Source organism: Sinocyclocheilus anshuiensis, unplaced genomic scaffold, assembly GCF_001515605.1.
Source record: "Sinocyclocheilus anshuiensis isolate Anshui unplaced genomic scaffold, SAMN03320099.WGS_v1.1 scaffold44, whole genome shotgun sequence".
NCBI classification, from domain to species: Eukaryota; Metazoa; Chordata; class Actinopteri; order Cypriniformes; family Cyprinidae; genus Sinocyclocheilus; species Sinocyclocheilus anshuiensis.
Window position 1 is genome coordinate 1,509,845 of NW_015555746.1, and position 12,747 is coordinate 1,522,591.

A 12,747-nucleotide genomic window follows, 5' to 3' on the forward strand; every position below is an offset into this window, starting at 1 on the left:
GCGCCCATCCATAAAAAAAGTGTCTCACACGGCTCTGGGGGGTGAACAAAGGCCTCCTGTAGCGAATCGATGCTAAGACAAATATCCATATTCAAAACGAAATAATCACTTTAATCTAGCTTGCGCCAACAGTTGTACAAGGAAGCAGTTCTGGGCTGATGACCTATGAGGTCGGCTTTGCGCATGCACCGGTGAGTCTTGTGAAAACCAACGTTTGTTTACAACTGCAACACCCGCTGACTGCAATGACAGAGCTTGGAATAGCCCGGACAATTTTTAATCCAACTCCGACTGGATTCGTCTGAAAGAAGAAAGTCATATACACCTAGGATGCCTTGGGGGTGAGTAAAACCTCATTTTAATTTTTGGGTGAGCTAACCCTTTAAGGCAAGTCATGTCACTTGGTGTCCATCTTTGAAACACCTCTCGGGCATGCAAGTGCAGCTCCTATCACTTTCAATGGGGAAACATCAAATTCTCCAAAACTTTTCACTAAGCTTACGATTAAATTGTATAGGCCTAATTGAAATCACCAATGAAATCTGACAACAACTGTGTCATAAATGTTGTTGCTTTTGCTCAAATAGCGTTATAAAAAGCTTATTTTTCAGGCTAGATCAGCCAGTGCGCATGTGCAGTCCTGAGCGCGCGTCTGAGCGCTGACTGTTTCTATAGCAACCGGGACATCTAACGAAATCACTTGCAATCACCACTTGCACTCTCCGCTACCTGCGACGTCACTTGCAATCGACACGAATCGTGCGTGTTGCAATAGCAACCGGGACTTCTAACGGCAGCTGCAGTGACGCACTGACTTTACCGATTAGCGATTGGCTCTTTCATTTAGAAGGCGGGGCTTCCTGCGATTGAGCGGCCATAATAAGCATTGCATTTTTCATTCAAAACTATAGGAGTGACACGTCTTGGGTATTCTATTGTCTTTGGTTGTATTTAGAGTCATAGTTGCTATGGTAACAGTAGAATTTGCCGGTCTCATTCATAACGAATAAAGCTAAAAGCAATAAAAAGCCCATATGCCACAAGAACAGCGAAAGCAGCATGCCATAAAACCTTTGAACTGTATTACACACACCACACAGTATGACCTTTATTAGAGGACTGCTGGAAGGTGAAGTGTGTAATTTTCGTGTCGCAACATAATTGTATAAATAGCTGAGGACAATGTGAATGGTGCTTTCCTGCAAAAATCTAGTGGGTTGTGTTGTGAGTGCTGCTAAAAGTGTTGAGTGGTTTTTGGCTTGATGTTGGGTGGTCGCTAGCTGGCACAAGTATTATGGTATAGTCTGTTTACATATATATATATATTAGAGGTCGACCGATAGTGGATTTTGCCGATACCGATAGCTAGGTTGGACCACACTGGCCGATACCGATTAATTAACCGATTGTTTTAAAACTGATACTGAACAAATAAAACAGTTTATTTAATCACCAAACAGACACAAGTTTACTTAAAGAATGAACAATTTGGTATAGATGAGTTTGAAGTTCGGCATTTAAAAAACTGAGCAAACGGAAAGAGAAAGTGCGACCTATATTATAGCTCTATAAATGAAGCACACAGACTTTATTAGAGCCACAGAAAGACAAACGTTTTGCTGAAAAATGCACAATACACAATTTTACAACCTAGAGTGAAGTCATTATGATTTGGGACAAATATAATGTAATTTAATGGAAAACTGTGTGACTGGCGCTCAGTTGACTGAATCAACATATCAGAGTTTGCTTTCTCGCGTCACATCTTTAAATCTGCAACTTTGCTGGCTAACAAATGCAATAATGTGACCAGCTGGATATAAACTAATGCAAATAGATGGTAACAATCATGACATTAAACATATTTTATATATATCTGTCATACATTTGCCAAGAAACAAAAAACTCTACTCAACAAGCCACATAATTTGATAATATTCATGTTCAAGGCATAAACAATGTGGGATGGGTTATGTGCCAAAAAAAATATTTTTTTGGGTTTGGTTCAGATACCTAACTTTACATATCAACATTAATAACAGCTTTAGAAAGGGAGTGTATCTCGCAAAAACTGGAAAAGTAAGGATGTGTCATGTTTTATCCCAAGACAAAATAAAATAATGATTAAATAAAAGTAAATAAAGACTATTAGGTCCAGTAGTTTTTTTGTGACATTTACTTTCAGTACAATTAAACATTCACCCCCTAATTCTTGTTTCTTATAATTGTTTAATCATTATTCTCAATACTGAAATTATTATTTATAATCACTTTTTTACTGTTAGATGCAGTACAACAAATGTAATAATAAAAACTGTTTTTTATATAAAATATATATTTTCTTTTTTTCATGTTACAATAGTGAGAATTAGGGCAGGGTTCAGATGAAGCGGCATTTACTACACAGAGCAGTAGTTCACTGACAAGCTACGCAATATCGCGTTCAAAATCGAAGGCTATTCATTGCCGATTATGAACGCGATATTGCGTAGCTTGTCAGTGAACTACGGCTCTGTGTAGTAAATGCCGCTCCATCTGAATGCACGTGCTGGAGATTTACTACTAATCACAGAACCGGCATTACTGACGAGATGCACATGAAAATCGCATTCGATTATTTGCACAGCCCTAGTGAGAATGAGACTCTGAATTCAGACTCTAATGAGAATTGAATAAATTGAGATTGATATTGAGTAAAATTGTCCCTAAAAATTGTCATTATTTTAACAAAAATAACATAAAAAATTGTAAGGGTCCTAAAAGCTTTTTAGGGTTTTAAACTTTATTTTATTTTGATTTTGGGTGATCTGGACACCTCTTCATGATAAAGTTTGACAACATTTACACTTGCAGTTGCACACGGTGAAGCACACTGTAGACACAGGTCAGATCATCCCCATATATACTGTGTTACAAAGTGAATTAGGAAGGTTACACCTGACAAGGCATGTTCCCAGGTGTGTAAAGTGGTAATTTGAGTCTTGTTGTCACCTGCATGCACACACCCTGGTAACCCTGACTTTACTGTTTCCATGAGCAGGTTTTCAAAGGCGGTTTGTGGATCTGGCTGTATGATACAGAAAGAGCCATGAACAGATAAGAATGAATTGAACTCCCTGTTGTGTCTTTTTCACTGTCACTCTCTGTCTGTCTGCGTTTCTCCCTGTCTTTCACAGTCTGTTTTTATATTCTCAGCAGAACAGGAAACCATGTCATAGGCTAGAAGATTTAGCACTGGAGAACATGACATCATCCAGAGGGAAAGGAAATGTGTGTGTGTGTGTGTGTGTGTGTAAGGAAAGACAGAATGTTGGACGTGGACAAAAGAACAGTGAAGGAGGGCAATGAAATTCAACTTCAGTAAAGTGTGATACAGTGTTGGCAGTTGCTGAATGGTGAGTCACCATCTGGTGGTGGGTAACCAAGGCTGTGTGTGTGTGTAGGGACACAATGGAGAGATAGCTGTATTATGTCTTCAGTGAAAGTCATTGTGAGCGCTCTGTGGTGTCATAGTGTTTCAGGGCCAGTGATGCAGCACACCGGAGGGAGGGTGGATATGAGTATCTGAAAACATTGTATTCAGGGAAAGTTAATGCTTTTCTAAAGAACAAGACAAATTCTCTCACAGTCGATTAAAAAAAGATGTTTGTCCATCTCTCTCTTTCCCTCATACACACACTCTAGTCAGCGAGACACACATATTCCTGTTCCAGATCCAACTTTCCCACAATCCGAGCAGCTGGTGTGCATGTCTGTTGTACAGAAAGCCACTGATGGATTAGATGGTTCTGTCCTATTGTAATTACCTTTACAGAAAATGCATAATGTGAAACCATTAACACCAATGAGTTTTTTGTTTTGTTTTGTTTTTTGCAACATCAAGAATTTGCATCACAGGAATAAATCACATTTTAAAATATTTTAAAATAGCAAAGAATTATTTTAAATTGTACAATTATAAATTATTAATATTTTACAAAGTTATCATTTTACTGTATTTTTAAGCAAATAAATGCAGCCTTGCTGAGCAAAGGAGACTTCTTTCAAAAGCATAAAATCTTAGTGACCACACATATTTGAATGGTAATGTGTTTATTTATTTGCTAAAGTCATTATTATTCCATTTACTCTCTGTTAATATGAATATGCATGTAAAATGTCAATTTTAAATTGAAGTCACTTGTAGGTTGCCAGAGGAACTTTTTTAAGATTATCTCTAATCATTTCTGTTTTGCTAATGCAGTCAAACTGTAACGCTCATGTAGCTTTATCTCTTAAAGGAGTGCTGTCCTCCCTCATCTCCTTTCTCTCAGGGCCAAGAAAATCCCCACGTGTTTGTATGTGTGTATGCACGCATGCCAGTAGATGTTTATGTATGCATAAACTAAATCATGGAAAATGCCAGAGACAGGAAAAGAAGTGCTGTACTGAAAAAGGTCACTTGTCATAGGTGTTTTGCCCATAATTGCTTGCAAATACAAGATTACAGTGCTGTCATGATTAAAAAGATTTTTCTCTTGATGTTCTGATATCAGCTCAATTCAGACTAAGGAATAGTTTTCCATATTAGAAAAGTATTTGGATTAGATTTTTATGTTAAATATTGGATTATAGAGTGGATTTGTTGCATTGATACTAGTTAAAAAAATAAGATTTGGATGTCAGACCAGTTTGGCTTTAAGTCCTGGAATAATTTACCTTTCAGGACAGGTTAGTATATTTGAATTACAGTTTAGGAATGTGAATTTAAAAGAGTTAACTTTGAGGTAGAACTTTGAGGGAGAACTAATTAAGGTTAGATTTCAGGCATAATGTCTGGGTTACAGGTTAAGATTATTGCTCAGACATTAGATAGCAGGTTATATGGTTTAGAATGGGTAACTGTACTGTATTAGACTGAAAGACAGTAATACAATTCCAAATTTCGATGATTTTTAAGATCTATAATTTGTGGAAGTGAGATTCTGAGGTGGGATTGTAGCATAAATGTTACAGGTTACTGATTCATAGACTGACAGTGTGTGTTGATGTCTAACTTTAGGTCATGTCATGTCATGTGTGTGAGTGAGTGGTCAAGGCTTAATGTAGATTTCTGCCTCAGTCTGTTGTCACTCACTTCTCATCATCATCATTCTCCCAACAACCAACCACAATCCATCTCAGCCTCAGTGTGGACTGGACCACCTTAGGCCACCAATAAAACCTTCTAGTTTGCGGTTGACTTACAAAAGCACAATGACTTGTCTTGAAAGTTGACATTCATTTACTGCAGTTCAAAACCACTCTTTCTGAACAACACTGAAAGGATCATACTATATACACAACCCCCTTCATAGCAACATGTGATAGAACAGTCTGGTGAAGCTAAAAATATCCCATGGTGCAGCTGGGTTCGGTCCTCATGCATTACTTATGGGAGCTGACTCTTCTTTCGCTATTTTCCCTTTTTTTAATGTTGAAAATGCTTTTGAAAGAATGATTTGTTTAGTGGCCTGTCTCATGAATCTCTGCCGCTTACTGTCAACGCTTAAGCGTACGGGCCAGTCTGATTTCTATGGGACTATAATAAATATTTTTGTGTTATCTCTTTTGAAATCTTTCCCCTTCAGGGGATGTGTTGAAATGAGCTTGAGCTGCTCACGTATCATAACCAAAGCTCTCTCCATCCTGCATAATCCCACTAGATTACACATTCTGCTCTTTTTCACACTCGCAAGCACACACATGAGTCCAGCACTAACTCACTCAAATCAGCTAGGCTGTTAGAATGTAAGATGGTGATGATCTTTAAGGATTTGGGTGTTTGGGTCTCTAAACCAGGGTTTCCAAACCTCCTCCATCAACAGCTAAAATGTGTTCCTTTGAACTCGGATTTTACCAGATATTATTTAGCATTATCATTATTAATAATCTGCTACTACAATACCAATGCCTATACCCTACTGTTCAACAGGTCAGGGTCAATAAGATTTTAAAAATATTTTTGAATAAAAAAAAGTTTTTTGTTTTCTCATGCTCAACAAGGCTTAATTTATTTGATAAAAAATACAGTGACAATTTTAATTTCTTTTGGAACGCTTTGATGAATTAAGGTTCAAAAGAACAGCATTTATTATAAAGAGAAATATTTTATAACATTGTAAAAGCCTTTGCTGTCACTTTTGATCAATTTAATGCATCCGTGTTGAGTAGTATTCCTTTCTTTTTTTAATCTTTTGAACATTAGTGTATATCACAGTTATTTTAATATGTTGGCAATTATTTACAATTTTATTTTAAGTCCTAATTTCTGTTTAACAATGCAAAAATTATTTTCTTACACATACCCTTGGTTGGGTTACAAAAGAAATGCACTGACCCCAAAATAGTATTTTGACACTTAAGCTATAAATAAATTAGCTTAAGATGTATTTTTGTTACCCTTTTTAAAACAAATGTCACTTGATTTCATTTTTTTGTGATCTAATGCAGTTATTTTTGTATTTGAACTGTATAAAATTTTGTTGGAAGGCGACCTCATGTTGAATATTACACAGAAGTGAAGTGGAAAGATGCGTGTTTTGTCCAACTAAAATCTGTCTTACTCTTTTGAAGAACGTTCGACCAAATGAAATGTTGAATTTATGCTGTCCATGTTTTTAATTGGTAATCATGTTATCTCTCTTTTTTAGGTGACATCACACAAAAAGGATACGAGAAGAAGAGGGCCAAGGTTTTAGCACCCTACTTGACACAAACACCAAGTAAGAACTACAGAACTATCTCTGCTTATGCCCCCTCTTCCCTCCATCTCCTTTTCTGCCATATTATCTCTCTCTCCTTGTTTTTCTCAGTGGTCCACTGACTCATATGATAATGTGGTTATGAAACATCTTCTCAGGCTGTTCCTCTTGAGGTTGGAGGGTTCCATCTAGATTAGAGTCCTTCTGCACTGCCCTCTACTGTTCATGCATTGGACTGCAGCATGAATTGCTCTTATTTTATTGACAGTCTCTGATGCAAGATATGTAGGATTTGTTGGTCTGATTTGTCTGGAGAGATATGAGATGAAAACCAAAGCTTTTCACATCTACTTCACACTCATATCTTCCATTTTATGTAATCAGTGACTGCGTCTGCTAGTTTGCATGACGTTCACTGTCTCTTCATTGTCTCTACAGATTTAGCTCCGCCTCCTGCCTATGATGCACAGTCTCCTGGTCCAAGCTCCGCCTCTGCACCTGAACCTGGCCCTTCGAACTCGTCCTCCTCCTCTTCTCGCCACCGGCGCACGCGGCGTCCACACCGGAGCGGTGGGACGAGAGATGAACGCTACAGATCAGGTTAGAACAACCTGACAACATACAAATCGTTTTCTATTTCATTTTCATTTTATCAGTCAGTATAGTGTGAGTCAGTTCGTCTTGTGTAAATTCAAAGGTGATGTTTTTGCCTTTAGTGCCACTGGACAAAAAAACGATTCATTTTATCAGCCATTATAGGGGCTGATAAATGTTTTGCCTCTAACGTCAAAAATAACACAGCCCTTTATCTTGGAAAAAAACATTCTGCTTATTTGATGTTGAGTTCAAAAATATATCTAAAAAAACCTTTCCATTAAGTACTTTTTTCACAAAACAAGAATATGTAGTCAAAATTCAAACGTTTTAGTGACAAATAGAAGTATTCAAAATATATCACATTGCATCTTACAATCTGCAAAGGAGTGGAAAAATATGTTCAAGTACTTCATTTAATGTCAAAGAACTTTACATAAGCACAAGTTCATAACAAGATTTCCTTAACATGGTTGTTGAAAACAAAGAGCTACAAAATGCATCATATTTTGTGAGAAAGTGTGACATGCTAGAGCAAAACAGGCAGTATTTTTGGAAGGAGCACTGCAAAATTAGAATGAAAGTAGTATTAGATTTCATTCAGCAAATATGATGTATGGCGGTGTAATGATATACAGCTCGGCTTACTTATAAACTTTTACTAATAGTGTAACTATTACTTATAGTGATCTCTGCACATTAAAAAATATTTCAACATTGAACAAATGACACACTTCACCTTTAAAACATAGAACTCCAGTTTGCAAGCCGTGTATAGACTGATCTTTACTTAAGATGTATGGGTTGTGAGGTTTACAGAGAGTCTGCAGATGGTAATATTTGCCTGTTCTCTGACCACATCCTTGTAAGAACTGTTTAGTCATCTGCCATGGCAGTCATAATTGGACAAAATGGATGCCTAGATGAAATGTGTCATTGTGGATTTCTGGTGCTTTGTGGCAATTGCAAGATGGCAGCTTGCTTATTTAATTGTAGGTTGCTTGTTCAGTTGCTCGCCACAGATGTGATTATAAATTTTACTGTCCTACTGTTGTCAGAAAGCAGTTTCATCAGTCCTGTGGATTCAATCAGCTGATTTCACTGCATAATTTATGTTGAGGGACTTGTTATGTAAGCATTACCAAAACTCTGATGGGCGACTGCTGTTGGTTTAGAAGCTTTGCTGATATACAAAAGTTACTGATTTATATCAAGGTACAGAATGTAAGTTAATGAGATTCCAATTAGTCTTGTACTCTGGAGCAAAGCATTTAACCCCAGGATGTTCAAGGTTGATTATACCTGTCACTTTGGATAAAACCAAACATCTGCTAACATCTCACTAAGTGCAGAGGTCCAAGAAAAAAAACCGGCCTGTAGGTAGTTTTTTCTTTTTCTTTTTGTCTCAGATATCCACACTGAGGCAGTTCAGGCAGCGTTGGCCAAGCATAAAGAGGAAAAGATGGCACTGCCCATGCCAACCAAGCGTCGGTCTGCATATGTACAGTCACCAATTGACAACTGCACCCCACCAGGTAATATATGCAAGCACAAATAAACCATTACAATAATATACTAGAGGGCTAGAGAAGAACTTACAGAACCATACCACATATAGTAAGGACATATCATCATATAGTTAATAGTATAGCTAATCAGGATCTTACACTTTTCCTGTTTAAAATAGCAAAAGTAACGGTATTTCTCAGTAAAACTGAGAGCTTTAAATCCTGATCCTTATGTATTTTATATAATAATCATGTAGTGAATATTATATGAGTTAGATCAGTTATACAATTCGTATTTTTTGTTGTATTTTTCAATTTCGAACATTTAGTCATTTACTACTTTTAAATTAAATTATTTTTATATCTAATCTTATAAATAGTTTTAATTTAAGGTACTTTTTATTTTAACATGTAATTAGAGTTAATTTAATTTGTTAATATTAATATAGATTTATAATACATATGAATATTAAGGAATAAACCTAAAACTAATTAAAAAGTAAAAAAGTAAATTAAAATAATTTATTAGTATTATTATATATGAATCTATTTATTATAAATATCTATTTATTATCTATTAATGTATTTAAAATATACAGTATGTTTAGCATAACTTTTGTTTTTGCTGTGGTGTTAAAATTTGTAGCAAAAATTATGACATTTTACTGGCATTAACTAGTGCTGTCAAACAATTAATCGCGATTAATCGCATCCAAAATAAAAGTTTTTGTACATTACATACTATATGTATGTGCATTGTGTTTATTTATTATGTATATATAAATACACACACATACAGTATATATTTTGAAAATATTTAAATGTATATACATTTATATATTTATATTATTATATTTAAAATTTTATATAAATATATTTAATAAATTAACATAGCATATTTTTCTTAAATATATACATGTATGTGTTTGTATTTAAATATACATAATAAATATACACAGTACACACTCATATATTATGTAAACAAAAACTTTTATTTTGGATACGATTAATCGCGATTAATCATTTGACAACTAGTATTAACATTTTGTTATTGTGGCAGCCACATTTACTATTCTCAGAAAAAAATAATTGTAAAAAAAGGCTTAAATAGTTCTTAGCATTATTTTTCTTATACTTATTCTGTCATTCTCTTCCTTGTCTTTTAATTTATTTTCTCTTGTCTTTCTCTCGCTCTCTCTGCCAGATTCCTCCTCTTCCTCTGATGATGAGGCTGTGTCGAGTGAAAGTGCAGGGCCTCAGCAGTCTCCAGACACCTGGATTAATAGCTCTCTGCACGGCTCCTCCACCTCCTCCTCTGCCTCCTCCACTCTCTCCCATGGGGAGTCTCGGCCCACCCAGGCTCCTCAGCCTCAGTCTCAGCAGGTCCCGCCTCCACCCGCACCTGCCCACCCGCCCCACTCCCACTCCCAGCCCTCTGCCCTGGCAGAGGCCTTCGCTCAGGCACGCATCGGTGAGTCACAGTTACCCCACACTATTTTTGCCATTGTTTATACACTTTAGATGTTTCATTTGTGTTATTTGGTTTTGAGTTTTAATTTTAGCTGTTTTATGCATGTGCGTTCATTGCTTTATTATTTCTAAATTGTTTGTCTTTTATGTTTTCTTTTGCCAAATTATTATTTTCTGTTCATTTATATCTTTTGTGACTGTCAGTGAGAAGAATAGGAAGAGGTAAAATTGAGTGTTAGCAGTCTTCCGTCTTTCCCTGTGTTTGTAAAATTGTTGTGAGTTATGATTATTATCTGCCCCTCCACATGCGTGTTTAAAGCCTATGAATGATTGGTCTGTCAATAATGAAAAATTAATAAAGCTTCTTAAAGAAGTGGGTGAACTTCTTGTGTGGTTCAGGACTGATCATACATACCTTAATACACACTTGATCTCATACTGTTTTTATTCAATGAGTGTGCTTTTCCTGCAAATGACGTACCTTGAGTGTGTGTGAAATGCAGACAATAAGTTTAGACAGTCTGTAGACTATGTGCTTAGACTAGAAAATCAACCAGTAATCAACTGTGAATATAAAGACAACATGAAACTGCATTCGCACCCTTGCAAAAACTGTTTATTTGCATCAGACCTGAAATGGAATATTCAGTAGGCTGATATTATTGGTTAATGTTATTTTTCTCTACCCACAGAACCTTAGCCCACAGAGGCAGAGAAAGTTAATCCATTTTGGTGAAAGATTATGAAAACAATGATGTACGATGATGATAATGATACACAATAAACCAGAGACAGTTATGTAAGAGATAATGTACAGACAGTAGGTAAAATAAACCCTGACAGGGTGATCAATATTGTAGCACCCTGAAGAGGTTTATTTTGGGATAACAAGCGACTGACTTTACATTATCTCACGATAAAGGCAGACATTACTCAGCTACTTAACATGAAAAATAACGTGAAATATTGATTTGAGATTAAATTACTTTATAATGTGAGAAGAAAGAGACACTACCATTCAAAAGTTTGGGTTTTTTAAGCCTTTTATGCTTACCGAGACTGCATTTATTTGATCAAAAATAAAAACCGTAATATTGTGAAATGTTAAACATTTTTTTCATATATTTTAAAAATGTAATTTACTCCTGTAATGACAGTGAATTATTAAATTTGTTATTACATTTGATATTATTATCAATGTTAAAAACTGTATTTTTTAAACAATATTTTTGTAGAAACCATGATACACATTTTTTCAGGATTCTTTGATGAAGAGAAAGTACAAAAGAACAGCTTTTATTTTTTTTTTTACTTTATTTATTTTAATTTCCCTTTAACCATATAAAAGTCTTTACTGTCTCTGTTGAACGAGTTAATGCATCCTTGATGAATGAAAGTGTTAAATTCTTTTAAATAAAATCTTAATGACCCAAACCTTTGAACAGTACTTTACTATATGTAGGAAATTGGTGTCACTTACACAGTTTAAATGACATTGTATAGAAATATTTGAATGTTAGATAAATCAAAATGAAAGTATTCTAAAGATACTATAAATAAAGTAAATAGGGGCTGTTTGATTTCATGTTGTCTTTAAAAATATTTTTGGGCTTATCACCAGTTTAAGTAAATCAAGGAAGCATATACTGAAAGCAGTACTGAATGCACATAGATTTACACAGACCCTTAAGAGAATAGTTCACGGTTGGATTGAAAAAAGTGGTACAAACATGATTCTGATAAGTTTTCCCTTTGTTTTCCACATAAGAAAGAAAGCCATGCAGGTTTGGAGGGACAAAGTAATTAGAAATGAATGTTTCATTTTGGGTGAACTATTACTTTAAGAGCTAGGGTATGATATCTTTAAAACTTTTAGCTGGGCTGGGTATGAGTGAGTAATATGTGTTATTTTGTACCAGATCCGGTAGGAGGAGTCGGGCCCCCTGATGTGCCATCCCAAGCTCAGGCCAGAGGCTCTCGTGTGGATCTGCCTGCCAACGCCGTGGTGCGAGGCATGAGTCGAGGCCAGAGCCGGTCCAGCATGATGGAGACAGCAGACGGTACTGAGTGTGTGTGTGTGTGTGTGCAGGGGAAAAAAAGAGTATTAGAGAAAGAGATAAATAGAGAAACACTTATTTGTAGTGTGCTACATTAGACATACTCTACATACTCTGAAAATATATGTCAACCTTTAAGCGCCTTTTCATAACTTTCTTTTCATGCCGCTCAGAGTTTTGTGTTAACATTTCAGTAGGGACATTTCAATAAGTCTTTATGAATGCTGTGTTTGATTGCTTCATTAATCACATCCCGTTTCTTTTTTCTTTTCCACCTTTTATCCACTTGTGTCATGTTGCTTTTCTCTGTCAGTGAGAAGAGTAGGCAGAGGTAATAATTGGTCATAGACATGTCCTGGCTGACTTTAAAACTGTGTGTTTGTGCTTGTGTGCTAT

General features: G+C 35.8%; 1 protein-coding gene across 2 annotated transcripts in view; it reads left to right on the forward strand.

Moving 5' to 3' along the window:
• The window catches only part of dip2bb (disco-interacting protein 2 homolog Bb), a 42,620-nt gene that overhangs the window by 12,263 nt on the left and 17,610 nt on the right, over positions 1 to 12,747 (forward strand). The window contains exons 2-8 of one of the 2 annotated variants that reach the window (XM_016467152.1): positions 6,672 to 6,743; positions 7,161 to 7,322; positions 8,726 to 8,851; positions 10,029 to 10,295; positions 10,499 to 10,516; positions 12,214 to 12,354; positions 12,665 to 12,682. In XM_016467152.1, the coding sequence (XP_016322638.1) occupies positions 6,672 to 6,743; positions 7,161 to 7,322; positions 8,726 to 8,851; positions 10,029 to 10,295; positions 10,499 to 10,516; positions 12,214 to 12,354; positions 12,665 to 12,682 (804 nt within the window). The remainder of the gene's footprint in view (positions 1 to 6,671; positions 6,744 to 7,160; positions 7,323 to 8,725; positions 8,852 to 10,028; positions 10,296 to 10,498; positions 10,517 to 12,213; positions 12,355 to 12,664; positions 12,683 to 12,747) is intronic. The other variant, XM_016467153.1, reaches the window with a different exon arrangement.